General features: G+C 44.5%; 2 protein-coding genes across 4 annotated transcripts; one reads left to right on the forward strand and one right to left on the reverse strand.

Annotated features, from left to right (window-relative positions):
- Positions 1–1,245: 1,245 nt before the first annotated feature.
- trpt1 (tRNA phosphotransferase 1) lies at positions 1,246–5,249 on the reverse strand. 3 transcript variants are annotated; one of them, XM_023838802.2, is made up of 9 exons: positions 5,106–5,244; positions 4,618–4,678; positions 3,071–3,168; positions 2,906–2,987; positions 2,559–2,728; positions 2,259–2,436; positions 2,085–2,141; positions 1,731–1,841; positions 1,246–1,610 (listed from the first exon to the last, which is right to left on the reverse strand). In XM_023838802.2, exons 3-9 carry the CDS (start codon positions 3,143–3,145, stop codon positions 1,588–1,590), a joined length of 696 nt encoding a protein of 231 aa, XP_023694570.1. In that variant the 5' UTR covers positions 3,146–3,168; positions 4,618–4,678; positions 5,106–5,244; the 3' UTR covers positions 1,246–1,587. The 3 variants fall into 3 exon arrangements, with proteins under 3 accessions (XP_023694570.1, XP_023694569.1, XP_023694571.1); XM_023838801.2 differs by lacking the exon at positions 4,618–4,678 and having other exon boundaries at positions 5,106–5,249; XM_023838803.2 differs by lacking the exons at positions 4,618–4,678; positions 5,106–5,244 and adding an exon at positions 4,044–4,094.
- Positions 5,250–5,345: 96 nt separating this feature from the next.
- zbtb3 (zinc finger and BTB domain containing 3) lies at positions 5,346–9,649 on the forward strand. The gene is made up of 2 exons (XM_023838841.2): positions 5,346–5,421; positions 6,230–9,649. The coding sequence occupies exon 2, from the start codon at positions 6,568–6,570 to the stop codon at positions 8,350–8,352; it is 1,785 nt and encodes a 594-aa protein (XP_023694609.1). The 5' UTR covers positions 5,346–5,421; positions 6,230–6,567; the 3' UTR covers positions 8,353–9,649.
- Positions 9,650–18,567: the final 8,918 nt, after the last annotated feature.

Raw genomic sequence — 18,567 nt, forward strand, 5'->3', positions numbered from 1 at the left:
TTATTCAATAACTGCAGAATTCCAAACTTCCTCTGGCAGTAACTCCAGCACAAACACTGTGCACAGGGAGCTTCATGGAATGGGCTTCCATGGCCGAGCAGCTGCATGCAAGCCTCACGTCAACAAGCGCAATGCCAAGCGTCAGATGGAGTGGAGTAAAGCACACTGCCACCGGGCTCTGGAGCAGTGGAACTGTGTTCTGTGGGGTGACGAATCATCTCTGTCTGCCAGTCTGAAGGACAAGCCTGCGTTTGGCGGATGTCAGGAGAACGTTACCTGCCCGACTGCATTGTGCCAAATGTAGAGTTTGTTGGTGGAGGAATAATGGTATGGAGTTGTTTTGGATGGGTTGGGCTGGGCCTCTTAGTTTCAGTGCAGGAAACTCTTAATACTTCAGCATGCCAAGAAAATGTGGACAAATCTATGCTTTTATGCTATGTGGGAACAGTTTGGGGAAGGCGGCCCTTTTCTGTTCCAGCATGACCTTGGGGAAGGTCCATAAAGACATGGTTGGGTGAGTTTGGCGTGGAAGAACTTGACTGGCCCGCACAAAGCCCTGACCTCAACCCCATCTAAGACCTTTGGGATGAACTAGAATGGCAATTGAGAGCCAGGCCTTCATGTCCAACATCAGTGCCCGACCTCAAAAATGCTTTTCTGGATGAATGGGCAAAAACTCCCACAGACACACCCCAAAATCTTGCAGAAAGCCTCCCCAGAAGAGTGGCAGCTGTTATAGCTGCAAAGAGGGGGCAACTCCATATCGATGCCTATGGATTTAGAATGGAATGTCATGAAAGTTACTGTGGAGGCAAAGGCCTGGTGTCCCAATACTTTGTCCATATAATGTAGCTTCACCAGGCCTTAAATGACTATAAGCCACTCAGGCAGCAAAACAGCCTCTTACCATCATGCTTCAGTGACAACAGCTTGTTTGATGTATTGCATTTTGATCGACTAAGCGCAACATGGCTTTGGATAATCTCGGGTGACCAATAAGGTACTGGCGCTGAGGCTTAAAGGTCAAAAGGTCAAATGTCCTCCCTTTTCCGCTGTCAGTTGCATCATTGAAGGGAGGTACACTCTGTGAAACCAAGGTCTGTTACACCACAGGAAGCCACAAGACCCTATCTGTAGCTGTGCACACTGCCCGACTTGACGAGAACGTTTCATAAAGACGGTTGATCTCACCGCCTGTGGAGATTCAGCACTTCTAACCCACTGAAGTGTGGATAAGGCCGCTGCTCATTTTGTCCACCAGTTATTCAAGGTTTATTAGCTTAGCATTTTCCATAACAGGACGGTGTGGAAAACTCATTTTTTATTGACGCTTCATTTTTAAAATTTTTTCATCCTTTGTCTTGGGCAATTTCAAGTTCATTCCTTAATTTTTCTTCAACTAAGAAATACTTGTGCAAAGAATGGAGCGGTAACCCTCATCACTTTAAAGACCCACGTGGACACATTAGCCAAAGCTTTGCAGGAAGTTATTCTTCACTTTCCACTGCAATTCTCCAGTTGCTGCGGGGATCCAGTGCAGTGCCTGCTGCGTTCATGCACGCTCATAGCCACGCTCGCGTCTTCTACCTACACCAGTGGAAGTTCACAACCTGTAAAACAGCAAATGGACCATAAATTATGGACCAACAAAAAAAAAAAACTACATTCTCATCGAAGATCTAACATTACAGCAGCACTGGCAGGCAGACTCAGCAAGAGAGAAGACTCACTTGTAGGTTTCAGCCTGACAGCACGGGTGAAATACAGGGAAGGCAGCTTCCCTTCTGCATTGCCAGGCGTCAGTAGGACCCCATTGGATGACCAGAAGAACCGGACGCCATCTTTAGTTTATAAAAATCACATGTTTACATAAGAATATCAATAGGATCAGCATTTAATATGGGCTTCAGTTAACTAGCACAGGGAATCTTATCCCTGGCTCCGCCCACAACTTGTGGCAGATTTTTTGCTTATAGTATTAATTTGGACAACTAATCGGTTCACCTAGCATGTCAAGTGGTAACAAATGCATTATTGGAAACATGTAGGACATGCAGGACAGTTAAGAAACGGTCTGTTTTTACCTGCCAGTGCCTTGGGGACATCAATGTAAACTGCCAATGTGCAGTTGGGCCGCATGCCTGTACAGGAAAACAGATTTCCACCAACAACAATCACGCAGATGAAAACACAGCCCTACATCTCCTCCTCCTTCCCCCTTGCGCAGCTGCACCCTTGTTCCCTACACTCTCACTAACCACTGATGACTTCCTCTGCCCCTGGCAACCCGGGTGCCAGATGGATGTGGGTCCGTGCCATTCGGTCCAAGCCCTGAGTACGAATGGAAGGCCAGTGCTGGAGATACGAGCCATGGACTGCTTCCCTGGGACAGTCTGGAGCATCCGGCCGAACCTCCCGAAGGTCTAGGTCTGCAACCTGAGTCAGAGGAACAAGAGATGTAGACGTCTATCCACAAACACAGTAGCAATCCTGGTGCTGTGAAGCACGACTGTGCGACCACTTTCAGTTTATATGATGGTCAAGAGGAGAAGGCTCACCTGCAGAGAGTGACCCTGATTGGCCCGGATCTGTAGCTTTCCATTATCTGGATGCCGGGAAAGCTTAAAGCGCTGCTTGTCATTACTGGCCACCACTTTCTCTATGTCCTCCAATGAGAAGCCACGGAACTGATGGTGCGACAATATGTCATCCACCATCACAAATCCACCTGAGTGTGACAATGTCATTACTGCTTAGGCAACAGTTAAATTTCATACTCATACATAAATTACTGTACATTAAACCACTTCGGTCAGCCAAAGACTTAAGATCATATAAAGCCAAATGTCTGCCAAGGTATCCGTTTTACAGAACCATGACTAATTTAGCCCTACCAAACTCTTACCAGAGGTCATGTTTAGCCCCATCTGAGCTGCCCCGTGGCGCAGAGCGTAGGACAGAGACTTGGAGAGGCGAACATCTCTGTCCTACAAAACACAACAGGAACTTCCATTACTACCACAAGTCACTTGCTATTGCTATCACTACAGAAATGACATCATCTTCTCACCTCTCCGTCACGATTACCACGTCGTTTTCCGCCTCCTCTTCCTCTTCGACCACTCTCTCTCACATCCCTCTCCATATTCTACCTCATAGTAAAGGGGACTACGGAGACATCAAAGGGAATATGACATTTCATTAGAAGCTCCTTAGATAGAACTGAACAGTAACATCAATAAAACTACACAGCCTAATATAATTATACAGGTAAACTTTAAATATTAAAAGTATAAAGTCTCATGCATTAAAGGTTTAATGCTATAGATTATAATAAATATGTATTCAATATACACACTTAACATATAATGACGGGTTAACAAAATGCATGTCTATTAGCTTACTAGTAGAAAATATGCTGAAATTCATTTATATATAGCAAGGGCCGTAATAGTATTATTGGCACCTGGCAGCACCCGACCGCATAACATTATACAGACGTGGGTCAAGGACTTTAGGTAATGGTCAGATCAAACATGGGGGAAAAAATATGATCTAAGTGACTTTGACAAAGGCATGGCTGTTGGCGCCAGATGGGCCGCTTTCTGCATTTCCGAAACTGCTGATCTCCTGGGATCTTCACACACAAGTCTCTAGAGTTTACAGAGAACTGTGCGAAAAACAAGAAACATCCAGTGAATAGCAGCTCTATATGCAGAAACACCTTGTGGATGAGAGAGGTGCAGATACTGCCTCGAGCTGACAGGAAGTCCCCATTAAGTCAAATAACCACAATTTACAACAGTGAAGCGTATCGCGCTGAACCCGGAGGAGGATGGGCTACAACTGCAGAAGACAACATCGGGCTCCACTCCTGACGGGCTAAGAACAGCAAACTGAGGCTACAGCAGATACAGGGTCATCAAAACCTGACAGCTCCTGACTAGAACAAAGATGCCTGGTGTGATGAATCTCAATTTCTGCTGAACCACACGGATGGAAGAATCTGAGGTAAACACCATGGATTCATGGACCCAACCTGCCTTGTGTCAACAGTTCAGGCTGCTGCTGGTGCCGCAATAATATGGAGATTGCATTCTTGGTACACAGAGTTCCCCATGTGAGTATAGTTGCTGACCTTGTGTGTCCCTTTATGGGCACAAGTTATCCATCTTGTATTGGCTAATTCCAGCAAGAATTAGGCATCATGCCAGAAAACCTGTGAAACTGGTTCCATGAGCATGACAATGACACTCATGTGCTCCCAGAGGCCTCCCCAGTCACAGGGTCTGAATCTGTTTGGGAGGTGGTGGAATGGGAGATTCACAGCATCGACATGGGGCCAACAAAATTGCAACAATCATGTCTATGGAATGTTCCCACAACCTTGTGCAGTTCAGGCCACTAAAAGTGATGATACACGCGGCAACTTGTTGACCAATGTTGCTTGGGCACGTTTCCACTGATACTGGCCAACAGATTTCTATTTAAAGAACTTTTACTGACAGTGGGCAACTTCACACTATCATCCAGATCCAGATGAGTTGTCCTTTGTCTCACCTGCTTGGCAGTTGCCTGGCAACATTGGTGAAAAAGCTGCCTTGTGTATATCATTACCTTAAGAATTCAGTCTGTTCTGACAGGAGATGGGATCCTACCCAGTATTAGAATGGTGTACCTAATGAAGTAGACAATGAGTGTATATTTCAGAATTTGATTTATACCGATTGTAGACATTAAATAATTTTGTTAACATCACATTCAAGGGAATTTCTTTCATCACCTAAAACGAATAATCTGATGATCGCAAAAATATGTTACTAAATAACGAGTAGAAAAACGTCATGCTTTGCTTTTGTTCCCAGGTCAATCCCACATACTACTCTGTAAAACAAAAAAAACCGGAACGATACTAAAATCCACTAAATGATAAAAGAAACATCTAACAAGGCGACAGCACCAGGCACTTGTTTACTATGGCCCGAGATTCTCGCGTGCATAAAAAAACATTACAGATCTTACAGTTAGCAATTTCAGATCCTCATTAAACGCTAGCCAGGCGGAACCTTGACCACTGTCTATAATCGTGACTAAGGAGCGCATACCTTAATCTTATTTGCCGCTCAAGGACACAGAATTGGGAAAGCGACACAAAACTTGTCGAGACATACAGCTGCTCTTCTGTCAAGACTGAACAAACTACAGCACCGTGCCTCCCATAAAAAGTAGAAAAAAACACCAGCGTGTAAAGCGTCTGCAGGCTGGAAATACCAAAAAATGCGACCAATGGGCTTACTCGGCACACCTCTGAACCAATCGGATGAAGAGATTGCCCCCCTAGTGGGCGGGTCTTACCCAGCGCCATTTTTGCTGAGAACAGAGAAAACGAGAGGCAGACATCTGTCTTGCTTTAGTGTGTCGGTGAGACATTCGTTTGCTGTTTATTATTGATAATTGTTTCTTGCGTTTGCTCTGTTGTTTATTGTGAGGTCACGTCTGAAAACGGGTGTTTTCAAAGTTAGCGCTGCTGTCAGCGGCAGGTCGTTCGAGCGAGAGCCGAAAAGGCCGGTTTGTTTGCTTAGCTAGCTAGCTAATAGAAGCAGGATGACTCGTGTCTCATGTTTCCAGTGAATTATGAATGCCTGCTCTATATATTTGTATGCTGGTACATTTGTGGTACAGCTTTTAAAGCCATATTCTCATTCAGCTGTCATTTTCTCGTGTTATCCTGGCTTGCTCACTGAAGTATTGTTTGGTCAAAGGGTGCTAAATAATATTTGAACCCTTATAGAAAACCGGTAATTGTAGAAATGTTGAATACAGGTGGCGTTGCTTTCATGATTGCACCATAATAAAGATTTCTTTAATTCAGATTCAAACTTTGATCACGTTCTGTGCTGTACTTGTTTTGCCTGTGCATGCTGCAACGCTAGGAATGTTGCCATGAAGTAACTGGTCATCGAGATACCTAAATGGTACAGTTAGATAAGTGTCACTGATACTAGTAGTTACCATTGTTTCCGAAGCTACCATTTAAAATGGTTCACTCGCATGACGATGACGAATTGCAACCGAATGCTGTAGTATATCGTACAACTAGTGTAGTAAATGAGGAACAGTGTGCCGTTTTATTAGTGATACCTACAAATAGTAAGCGTTTTTTTTTTCCAAACATCCCAGTTGTGTTATAATGATGGTTTTATTTTTCATGCTTGTCTGTCTTTTCCAGCTACACTTCTACCTTCTTCCTTGCTGGCCCACAGGAGGAGGGATGAGGGATGGAATGCTTGTAGCGTTTATTCTCTCTGTTCCATCACATCGAGCCGTAGGCCCGCGGAAAGCAAGAGGCGGCCGTAACGCTTGTGCCATGAGACGCAAAGCAGGATACTAGTGTCTGCAGAGCAGGATACTAGTGTCTGCAGAGCAGAACACTTTGCCACCTTTAGCCTTTCTGCAGCGATTCATATTCAGTTCTTCCTTCGATACCCTTATACTTTCATCTCTACTGCTGTCTTTCTTCATTTTCTCTGTCTGCTTCTCGCGCTCCTCTGCTAGGCTGCTGGGGCAATGGAGTTCCCGCAGCATAGTCAACAGCTCCTGGCCAGCCTGCGTGCCCAGCGCCTGCAAGGATTTCTCTGTGACTGCACCGTCCAGGTGGGCGCCACCCGCTTCCTGGCCCATCGCGCCGTTCTCGCTTCCTGCTCACCCTTCTTCCACATGTTCTATTCAGAGCAGCCGCTTGGCAAGAGGGAGACAGTCACCATCAATGGGGAGATTGTCACCCCGCTGGCCTTTGGGCTGCTCCTGGACTTCATGTACGAGGGCACCTTAAAGCTGGCCGCCCAGCCGCCGCCGGAGGATGTGTTAGCCGCCGCGAGCTTCCTGCACATGAACGACATCGTGCGCGTCTGCAAGAAGAGGCTGCAGGGCCGGGGACTGGCCGAGGCGGACAGCACCAAGGCCGAGGAGGAGTGCATAATAGTTGGGGGAGGTGTGACGGGGATTAGTGTGACCCCACGGGGTGGCTCTGGAGAGGACGCTGGGGGAGGTGGACCTGAGGGAACGACTGCTTTGACTAAGGCGACGGCAGCATCTGTGCCCCCCTACCCCCTCCTCAACCAATTCGTGCCTCATGGACCAGAGAGCAAAATAGATGAGCGTGAGGAGTCTCTCAGTCCCAATGATCCTGTCAAATCTGGCTCAGCTAGTCCAGACCTAGCGGATACCACCCAGCCTGGCATGGACTCTCTCCCTGCGGGGATTGGTTCGGTGTGTGCTGCAGTCCGGCCTCGCAGCAATGGGGACACCGCCCTAGCAAGTCCCTGCAGCTCCACTGAGTTGTACGCTAACAACCACCCATCCTCTTCTTCGTCCTCCTCCCTTGTACCGCTCCCGCATCGCTGCACCATCTCCGAGACACAGAGCACCTGGGCGACAGCTGTCACGCCGACTCAAACCAGCAACGAGAGCCCCGAGAGGGGGGGTCCGGCGATCTCCAGCGACGGCACCGCAGAGCTGACGCAGGGAAGCGTCGCTCAGACGTCGTTGCCGAAGTCAGTAGCGGCCCAGCTCTCATCGCAGAGTCCCCCAGAGCACCACATACACGTGCAGGCCCAAGCTCTGACCGAGGAAACGACGGCGGGGCAAGAAAGAGCGTGTACGAGTCAGGAAGTGACTGTGGGCGACTTGCAGATCGTGATGAGAGAGACGACCACGGCAAGAGGGGGCGAGGAGGAAGAGCAGGAAGACGATGGGGTGAAGGTGAAAGTGAAGGTGGAGGCTATTGTCATTTCTGATGAAGAACTTGATGACATGGAGGGGATGCTGGACAGGGAAGGGCGGCGAGGGGCCGAGGGGGTGGAAGGTGATGAATTTGAAGAGAATGAGCAAGTGTTCCTGCCCCACCCTTCCCTCCTACATCTGCCTCACCACCACGAGACGCTGACCTTCCCCCTCTCGCCCCAGGGCCCCAACGCGTCAGACTCCGCCTCCTTCTCGGCCACCCTGTTCCCGTCCACCTCACACCACCAGCACTCCCAGCAAGCCGACCAGCCAGCGATGTACTTTCAGGACTTCCAGGACCCTCTGGGCCCTTACGTGGAGGACGTCCCCACCTGCACTACCTGTGGCAAGACATTCTCCTGCGCCTACACCCTCCGGCGGCACGCCATCGTGCACACCCGCGAACGGCCCTACGAGTGCCGCTATTGCTATCGTAGCTACACGCAGTCCGGTGATCTCTACCGCCACATCCGCAAGGCGCATGACCACGGGCTTCCCGCCAAGCGCAGCCGCGTGGACCCAGAACCACCGCCCGCCCAGCCTCCACCGCAACCACCTTCCCAGTCCTAAAGTTTTTTTTTGGGGGGGGGGGGATAGGGCATTGCAAGGGTGGGGTTGGAAGTTTAATTATCACAGGTACTGATGTGACGTGGATGGATGACATGGGACTAAAGAGACAATGGATTGTACAAAGGTGGTTTGGATTGGAATTTAATAATATGAGTGTAAGCCAGCTGTGTCTTTCAGGTGTGGTCATTTTATAATGTAGAGTACCAAAAAATAGACACGAATTGAGGAAATCTAGAGCACGTCAGTTGCCAACTACTTTGTTTGTGAAGGGTACGCAGTGCAGTAGACAATACCAGAATAATTTGGATAGGTTCATCGCACCAGTTTCCCCAGTTACTGGTGTAGTGGGGCAGGACAATTCACATGCTCATGGGCCACAGGTCTGCGTATTTTAGATGCCTTTTAATTAGTGACTTAACGGCTGACGCAGCAGTTGTGAAGCCTGATTGTCCACATGAAATGTAATCCAGCACAGCCCAGAGATTTACCCACCCTACGTTATACAAACCAGTACAGTTTGGAGAGTTTTTAAAATGCAGGCAAAAGCAGAAAGCAGTGATTTGTATGTCCTCCTTGATCTCTATTAAATTGAAAATAGACAGGGATGTTGTTTTACCTTATCAGCTTTGTATTTTTGCCGATATATGCTCATGTGAATTTGGTGCCTGTAACATGATCCAGAACAGTTGAGACAGTGTGGTGTAAGACTAGGAACATTGTGGAATGTGCAGAAAATATCTTGAACAGCAGAGGTGGAGATTTCAGGTCCAGAGAGTACAATGTTTCAACCAACCAGTTGAGTACTCTGTGACTGTGTCTCTTTATACTCAACTGTTTGGTTGAAACAAAATTCTGGTCTGGATTCTCTCTGGATCTGAAATCTCCACCTTTGTTGAACAGATACAAAATCCTACACTCCTTAACTGTTCCTCTTTGAGCCTTTTGTGGATGCGCCTTTTATATGCAAATGATGGTGTCACCTGGTGACCACTTTCTCAACGAGCATTTATTTTCCAAAAAACTAGTAAGCATTATTGATAAAGTAATCCATTGATTTTCCCATCTTTTCGTACAGGTCAAAGAAAATTTATAAACCACTGCTTTATGTAGAAATGTTAGATAGGTTCTTGATGTGAAGTTCTGGTTTTCTACGTAAACAGTTGTGCAAAAGTTTGAATACAATAACTTATCCCTAAACTTTTGCTGTGAAAAGGTGTACAATGCTGTATTATAAATATTTATACTTTTTTATGTTTTCATCAATGAAACGTTAAATAAATGTTTATGATTACTTTGACTTTCAGTTTTGCATCTGTAATCAGTTGAACGCAAGATATTTGTAGACATGGTCGCACTGATACCTACGAACGTGCTGGCCTCTCTGAGCGGGAAACAGCGAGTGCGACTTCCTGTTTTGGCAGCACACGGCCCATCTGTGCTGTCTTCATGTCACGACCCCAGCATTTGTTCCTGTTTTTTGTTGTCCATTTTATCTCCAGTATAGCCTAATGTCTGAAAAACAGGCACATGTTTGCTTGGCCGGTACTGCATTCGGGGCTTTTAAAAATACAGCCGTGGAAAAAAGACGACGGCAAGTTTTTGTTTCACTCATTTCTCGATTTATGGGTGTAAACTGCAGCTTGGTTCTTCTCTGTTTCTCATTAATGAAGGGCTTCTTCCTTGCTTTATGGGACTAAAGTCCTGCTTCTAGGAGCCTGATACGAACTGTCCCAGCAGTGCACCTCACACCTGCACTTAATGTTCCCCATTCTTTTTGAAGGTCACTTGATGTCATCCTCTGATTCATGAGAAACTGTCAGATAAGTTGACGGCCATCTCTGGCATTAGAAAGTCGCTTCTGCCCTCTACCTGGCTGGTTTTTGTTCATTCCCAGTGTCTCCTGCTTCGCCTTGGTCTTCTCTGCTGCTGTCTTAGTAATTTTGAGCCTAGACACATCCTGCTGCTCAGTGTAGCCTCTGCCAGCAGAACCAGGATTAAACCTGGATTTAACAATGCAGTCTTTTTTTTAATAAGGAGTGGTCTCTTAATTTTTTCCCCAGAACTGTATGTCATTAATATTTTTAAATGCTTAAGACCAAAGACATGTATCTTAATGGTTGCAGGTTCAAGGTCCAGCTGTATATGGAAATGTTATGGTAAACCAAGGGTAATTACAGTATTGTGTAATGTTGTGATTTTGGTGACACAAGTGGAACACATTTTTAGAAATTAGGCAGTATAAACTGGACCAGTTTAGAGTGAAATTGTGAAAAGACCATAGCGACCACGTTTGTATGGTGTGAAGGTACTGATGGCTAGAAGCTCGCAGTGGTGATGCCTGGCCAAATGGGGTTAATTTTACTATTAGTTCCCTGTTATAACTAAAATCCTCAGGTAATTTTTAAGCAATATCTATGTGATTGTAAATGACAGCAAAATTCCTCTTTCATTTGATCCAGTATTTATGTTTAATGTTTAATTATAATTAATGTTTAGGCTGTGCCATGTCTAAAAAATAATATGCAATATTTTAAATTAAGAATGCTATGATAAACGATAATATCGAGTCATCCAACAACCTACCTCCCCACACATGTGTCACCAAGCAGGTCACTTAATTTTTTTAGTTGAAAGAAAAGGTGAAAAAACTGTATTGATGAACAGCTGGTTAAGATCCGTCAACTGTGGGTGTTGCTGGAGGTGCAGGTTATCGTTCTTCAGTCTCTGTAGAGAATTATTTATTTAATTAAAAAGATTTTTAAAAGCGTCGGATTTAGTTATCTTAAAACATCGGCGTACCGTCCAAAACCGTCCAGAGCAGAGGTTTCCAAACTTTTCTCACTGCATACCACGTCCATGGCACACTACACTGATACCTCTCTGCACTGTAGTTTGAGAACCACTCATCTGAAGTACATAATTTATACATAAATTTTGAAAATGCTGTTAGAAATGTAGAAGGTCTTCAAAAAAAAAAAACCAATACCCATATTTTTCTTAACTGTGTCGGCTGAACTGAGAGCCACATAAGGATGAAACAGTTATTTTCAGGGAGAACCACAGTAAAATTCCAGATGGTTAGTATTACTACTTCAATATAAAACTTGGTGAAATGATTTCAGTTTGTGTACCAGTGCATTTTAACGATACCGCGATAATACTGATAGCCGTGATAATTATGGTCACTATAATCGTGATGCTAAATTTTCATACTGTTTCATATCTAGAGCCGTATCATAAATATACAACATGTTGCTTTTTGTGTAACATACCGGTGATGGTTGTCACATGGATTGATTATCACAGTCTTTATAGACTAGTATAGGGTACTGATTAAAAATTCTTATTGTAAATAGTGTATCTTGTTTGTCTAAAGCTACCCGTCTTTGTTTTTTTGCGTTGCACACCTTTGAGGGAAGGAGGATTATTCTTTATTCTTATTTTTTTCCTACCTTAAAGTAAAATTTAATAATTTGGATAATTTTGTAATCCATCCATCCACTGAAACCACTTATCCTGTTCAGTGTCACAGGGGTTCTGGAGCCTATGGGTACAAAGCAGGGAACAACCCAGGATGGGGCACCAACCCATCACAGGGCACAAAGCAGGGAACAACCCAGGATGGGGCACCAACCCATCACAGGGCACAAAGCAGGGAACAACCCAGGATGGGGCACCAACCCATCACAGGGCACAAAGCAGGGAACAACCCAGGATGGGGCACCAACTCATCACACAGGGCTATTTGGTAACACCAATTAGCCTCTGCGTGTTTTTTCGACAGTGGGGGGGGGGATTCCCCACGATGACACGGGGAAAACATGCAAACTTCACACACGGAACCCTGGCAGAGACTCAAACCCAGGCAACAGTGCTAACCACTGAACTACCATGCCGCCCAATTTAGTAATGTGTGTTTTTTTTTTACTTAATAAAGTTAGAATACTTCTGGAAGGAGCAAGGACTCTAGAGTGTTTTTTAGTAACTTTACAACTACAAACTAGCAGGACAACAAGATAAAACATCAGATAAGACAGGTTGGGGCAGGTGGAGACATCGACTGTGGATAGTTGTTACGTGCAAATTCATCGACGGTTGATTCACTAATTAGCCTGTTTTTAGTGTTTATTAATAAATATGGCATAATAGCAATGATGTGTTTATTAATTGTTGTCTTTCTACATTTTGAAAGTTACAAGACACAAGTGATATGGATGTATTTAAAAGTACCAAAAAAAAAAAAAACACTGAATAATATTTTGACAACCATCCCCTTAGTGTGTGTCAATCAACCCCATAATGGGCTTAATGGGCGACAAAAAGTGTTTGATCCTTCATAGCTTAAGTCAATAAACAGTTATTAAAATAAAAAGGATGTGATGCTTATTATCCTGCCACACATACTGTCTCTCCGACATTTTCCCAGTATTAATGTAGTGGGATTTTCTCCCATCTCAGCACCAGTCACTCATGTGTATGAGAAAGAAAAAGGCTTCCAGGCATCGCTGACTGATCTTTTTTGCGTTTAACTTGCACTGCATGTAAAACCGCTGCATTACTTGTGTAAACTCTGCACTATTTTGTATTGCACTGTGTTGTAAAAGCTTGTGGCTTTTTGTGCTTACATGAGTCGTTTACTGAGATGCATGCTTACTTTGCTTGTTTACTAATTTTCCGTGGTTTATATCTTAAGTTTTCTGTATTACTTTTTTTCTTATCTAATACACTTAATTCTCCTAGCTAGATCAGAATACGTCATCTAGCCTTTTAAGCCAACGACTTAATTTAGCAAATAACATGCTTTCTCTCCCCCCACAAATACAGATCACTATAACCTAGTAATAATTTTGTTAAGTTTTAAGAATATACTCCCAAAAGTAAGTCTAGTTCATATCATAGCTGTCATATATTTTGGGATATCAAAGAATCCCTCCAAAAAGCACCCTCTCCATCCATACCGCAAAAAAAACATAATGATTCTATGGGTAAGACTTAGCATGTGTGATTACGACCCTAGGGGGGGTATGGTGGTGCAGTGGTTAGCACTATTGCCTACCAAAGTGGACCCGGCAGTTAGCGAAATCTACAGAAGGAGACTATCTGCCCTCAGTTGGAGAGATCTACAGAGGGACCCCCCCCAATCCACGGTTTGCATACTGTACCAAAGTGATGTAATTTGAATTTGGACCCCTCCAGTAGATGAGCATTCAGATTGTCTCCAGATGTGTGGAGTTTAAGTCAAAGGAGGTAATGCTAAGATTATACAATTCCTTGGTGAGACCTCACCTAGAATATTGTGTACAGGTTTGGTCACCATATCTTAAAAAGGACATAGCGGCCTTAGAAAAGGTGCAGCGTAGGGCCACAAGAATGATTCCTGGTCTTAGAGGAATGTCATACGAGGAAAGGTTATTTGAGCTAAATCTGTTCAGCCTCAAGCAAAGGAGACTGAGGGGGGACATGATCCAGGTCTATAAGATTCTAACAGGTTTGGATGCTGTTCAACCGAATAGTTACTTCAGCATTAGTTCAAATACAAGAACTCGTGGCCATAGGTGGAAATTAGCGGGAGAACATTTCAAACTGGATTTAAGGAAGCACTTCTTTACACAGCGTGTAGTCAGAGTATGGAATAGTCTTCCTGATAACGTAGTGCAAGCTGAATCCTTGGGTTCCTTTAAATCAGAGCTAGATAAGATTTTAACAACTCTGAGCTATTAGTTAAGTTCTCCCCAAGCGAGCTCGATGGGCCAAATGGCCTCCTCTCGTTTGTATATTTCTTATGTTCTTATGTTCTTATGACGAAATTGGAGAAACAGGGTGATGTAGGTTACAATCATGGCCACTAGGTGGTGCAAGTTGAACAGAACCATAAGGTGGCAGTTGCTGATGAAGTAGAAGATGCTGAGCAGTTGCCACATGTGACAAGGAGCTGAGCTGCTTGCTTTCTTCCAAGGTTGACATGCTTGACACAGAAATATAACTGATTCAGTAAATTGACGGAGACATTGCTGGAGGTGAAGGATCCTAAGAAATACTTCCCTGAGGTGGCAGATCACAGCCATCTGAAAAACCATTCACAAAAACTTAGCGCCCAGTCTGAGGGGCGTCGGATTAGCATGGATGACTTGGCAGATTCAGGGGGCCCGGCACTTTATTGGGGCCCCAAAATCTAATATCTGGGGCCCAGTTGACAGAATCTGCAAAGGGGCCCAACATGAAATTTTGCTGGGGAGTCCAGAATTTCTAGCTATGCCCCCGCCTGCATGTAAAGCCCAAGTGGATTAATAAGTTGCAGATATGTGAAGGTCAATGTAACCCCCCCACATGTACATAAAGCTAAAGGGGCCCCCTTCTTACCAAATGCTCTTTTCCAGTACAGGCAGCTCCTGGGTTAAGAATGAACGACTCACAGACAACTCGTACTTATGAACAGACTATTATAATATTAAAGACTGCCTATTATATTAAAAATTCAGCTTAAATACAATGGTCCGTAATAACGGACGCACTCACTGCATTGTGACGCTCATGAAAAAATTGCATGGCTTCTGCGGTTCGTTGCTCGAGGTCCAGTACAGTACCGTTTGTAGTTACTTTTATTGTTACTATATAATAATAATAATTATTATGTCCTGTATTATTATTTTTCTGACACACCTACAAATTCAACTTAAAGACAGACTTAAGGATGGATCTCATTCGTAAACCTGTGGACTCTAATAACTAGATTAAGAAACCCAGTGGGTACAAGAATGCAGCTGAAATAACTTTCTGTTTGAACAGTTACTACAGCAGTGGGGAATGTTGCAGTTGAGGATGTTGGGCAGGAACTCACATACTCTGCAGGTGACTGAGAGTATGACAGGCTGGTGCCATTGTGTGTCTCCTTCTGCAGTCCCACTCCATGAATCAACGTAGCTTTTCACGGAGTCCTACCAAATACAGCTCCTGATGTCATAAGCTACATCTTATTATTAAGGCTCGATTGTCTTTGTCCAGTTTCATGAAGTCATTTCTTTTGTAACGATGATAGAAAAAAATGTGCTGACAGAACATCAGGTTTGTTTCGTCTGTGCGGTTTTGCCTCTGTGTTGAGGATTAATGAGTATTTTATAGTCTGTTTCCCCTACTTTCTCCTTACTTGATAAAAAAACCTAACCCCCCCTCCCCTTTCCGATTATAATCATAATAAGTATCTAGTTGTGCTTAAACATGATCCAGCCTCTGCACCCAAAGCTCTTCTTCAAAAATTTAGGGTGTGTTTTTGTTTTACTTCCTGCAACCTTGCCTCACAGAAGAATTTATCCCAACCTGAATCCCAGGCCCTGGATCTGTGTACAGATGAGGCTCTCCATACTGCAATCACCCATGCCTCCACTTCTCCTGCTCCTTCTAGATTTTTTCCATTAAAAAACAATGGATGGCGGCCCTCTGTCCTTGCATCTGAGTGAAATAACAGTAAAATTTCAATATCCCCTTAATACTAGCAGTGCCTGAATACATCTGCACCACCACACGCCTCTTTAGTGTTTACAGTCTCATTCGGATCTGAGAGCATGATGAGTGGAAAACTGCACTTGTCACCACTAGAGGGCACCACAAGTACACAACAATGCCATAAAGACCAGCTAACGCCCTTCTGTCTTCCAATCCTTCATGACTGAAATATTTCTGACATGATTGATGGGTTTGTTATTGTTTACACCCATCTTAACTTACTTCACTAACCACTCAGAACATCAAACAAGTCCTCCAGCATTTGTAAAAGAAAAAAAATACGAATGTTGCAACAGTATCTTTCCTTGGTTATGTCTTAAGTCCTGAGGGGGTTAGATTGGATGATTCTGAGGTGATGGCTGTGTGGGAACTCTACGTTTCCTGGGCTTTAAAATGTTTTATTAAAGATGTAAACATTTTAGCATTAAAGTCTTGAAAATTCTCCGGACTTATTAGCTGGACTGAAGCTGTATAGATGTTTGTTCCCTCAGATGAAACCCAGTCTGGGTTGGAATGCATCATTAGGCATCTAGGGCGCCATCTCTGGTGTGTCAAGCTAATGTTACTTTGTCTCGTTCCCCCAGAAGTACTCAGAACAGCCATGCAATGGTGGTTTGGGTGGCTGACGGTGAAGCCTGCCTTGGGCCCCCCATGGGCTTCGAGCAGCACTGTCTGGAGCCCCCATTGATAGCCGAATTAGAGCCATCAGCTGTCCCAAAGGAGGGAGGGCCACTGCAACTTCTGTACATCCCAAGGTTCATCCAGACCCATCCAGACCAAGGTTTTGTTTCAACCAGCCAGTTGAGTATAAAGAGTCACAGTCACAGAGAACTCAACTGGTTGGTTGAAACAAAATCTTGGTCCGGATTTGTACTTTCTGGACCTGAACTTTCACCCTCGGTCTGTAATGGCTTACTTTCGTGAGTAACTTCCCCAACGCTGCACCTCATCCAGCTTCAGCCACCCCAGCATAATTCGGAACAACATTAGTCAGCTTTAGCGGTTTGGCACGTGGCCTGGGCTGACAAGGCAAAAGTCTCAGTTTCGCGCTTCTCTGAGACTGAAGCCAATCAAATGTGGTTATCAGCCACTCCATCATCTTTGGGAGAGGGATGCTACCATCCTAGTGGTGGGGGACTGGTTTAGGAGGACTGGAGAGTGTGGAAGACAACTACAGTACAGCATGTAGTGAAGAGATTTGCTAGCTGTCTACACCATCCAACTCGCCTGTTCCACCACAGTCGATGCATCTAGCTATTAACTAAGAACACCAAGTTCCATTCTCCTTAATGAAAATGCACACTGGTGCCTTTAAAATTCTGTGATGCACCAATCCGGCTACATATAGCTTGCAGTAGCTGCTCCGCTGTCACAGCATCAATCCCACCTTTCACATCTGCTTACTGACACTTATCCACTATTTCCCCCCTGCCTCCCCCCAGGGCTCCCGCTGACCCCCAGCACTGCATATTGGGAGGGAGCCTGTGTACTCAGATCAAGCATTGCTGGATTCTCGGTGAAGAGGAGGTCATTCACAGTGCGCGGCGGATTGGTGAGGGGTACGGCCCAGAAAAACAGTCCTGGATGCTCAGAGATATCCCCAATCCTTGTCTCGTAGAAGGATTCCATTGGTCACACTTGGATGGTTTAGCTCCAAACCTGAGGAGACAACATCATAGGCTGACTGAAGTGGCCCAGAGCTGCTCGTGTTACTCAGACCAAGTGCTGTTTTCCAATGCTCAGCCTCATTCAAACACTGAATCCCTCTAAATCCAGTTGAAGTTCATCAATCACCTATTTAAACACTGCCCCTTTCCTGTGTTGGGCACTGTGTGAGCCATCGTATTACTCACTAGCCTTGAGTCATTGACCTGATTCTGTGTCTTGACTAGTACTTGGTTGATATCCTGGCTCCGATGTTGCGTCCTGATTTTTAATTTTAGTATTTTTTTCTTTTTGCCTCTTAGGCACCTATGTACTCTGCACTTGGATCTCGTGTCTATATGCGACATACTGCAATACTAAACAAGTCAGCTTCGTTAAGTGTGCATATCACTGAGGCTCATTGAGATGTAGCCTAACCTTTTCAGATGTCTTCTTGCCGTAATATGAGTCCCAAATCTTGCTTGTTGTAATGTATTTGTATTGTAAGTTTAAGAATACCGTTATTCATTTAGCAAAAACTACGCATGATGTTTTTAGTATGATAAATATTGAAAGTACTGTACTATTGTGCTGGTTTTTCCTGCATGGTTTATAAACTGGAGAAAAAGAACTTTGCTTTTAATGGGAATTATTTCAAAATGAACTATTCATCCGTTCCAACCATCTTCCAAACACTTATTGTGTTGGTGGTGGGGGGGTGGACTGGACCCTATCCCAGCCGACATACGGCGCAAGGATGAGACGGGATGCCAGGACTAACTATTCATTGTTAATAGAAGACAATTTATAAACATCTAGCTCTAACTATGTTTAGGATGCCTGTCTCTGCTTCCTTTAATCACACAAAAATATATTGATGTCATGAAGGAAATAAAGCCTGTTTTGTAATGTGCTTGGGTGATGGAAAGATGTCAGGAAATCAGCTGGTGATCGATTCTACTGCTTCAGTTTTCTCCAGTGAACAATAACACCAAACACCGCAGCGTCATAAACAACTCAGAAGTGTGTATGGCATCCTGGAGAATTTCCATTTACACGACCATTCCGTTT

Source organism: Paramormyrops kingsleyae, chromosome 10 (assembly GCF_048594095.1).
Source record: "Paramormyrops kingsleyae isolate MSU_618 chromosome 10, PKINGS_0.4, whole genome shotgun sequence".
NCBI lineage: Eukaryota > Metazoa > Chordata > Actinopteri > Osteoglossiformes > Mormyridae > Paramormyrops > Paramormyrops kingsleyae.

Excerpts from the sequence above, each read along its gene's own strand:
- trpt1 (XM_023838801.2), bottom strand. The coding sequence starts at position 3,145 with ATGGAGAGGGATGTGAGAGAGAGTGGTCGAAGAGGAAGAGGAGGCGGA. Across the intron at positions 2,142-2,258 it reads GGCAGAGGAAGTCATCAGTG|GCATGCGGCCCAACTGCACA; the intron begins GTTAGTGAGAGT and ends TTTCCTGTACAG. Across the intron at positions 1,842-2,084 it reads TGTCCCCAAGGCACTGGCAG|ATGGCGTCCGGTTCTTCTGG; the intron begins GTAAAAACAGAC and ends TATAAACTAAAG.
- zbtb3 (XM_023838841.2), top strand. The coding sequence starts at position 6,568 with ATGGAGTTCCCGCAGCATAGTCAACAGCTCCTGGCCAGCCTGCGTGCC.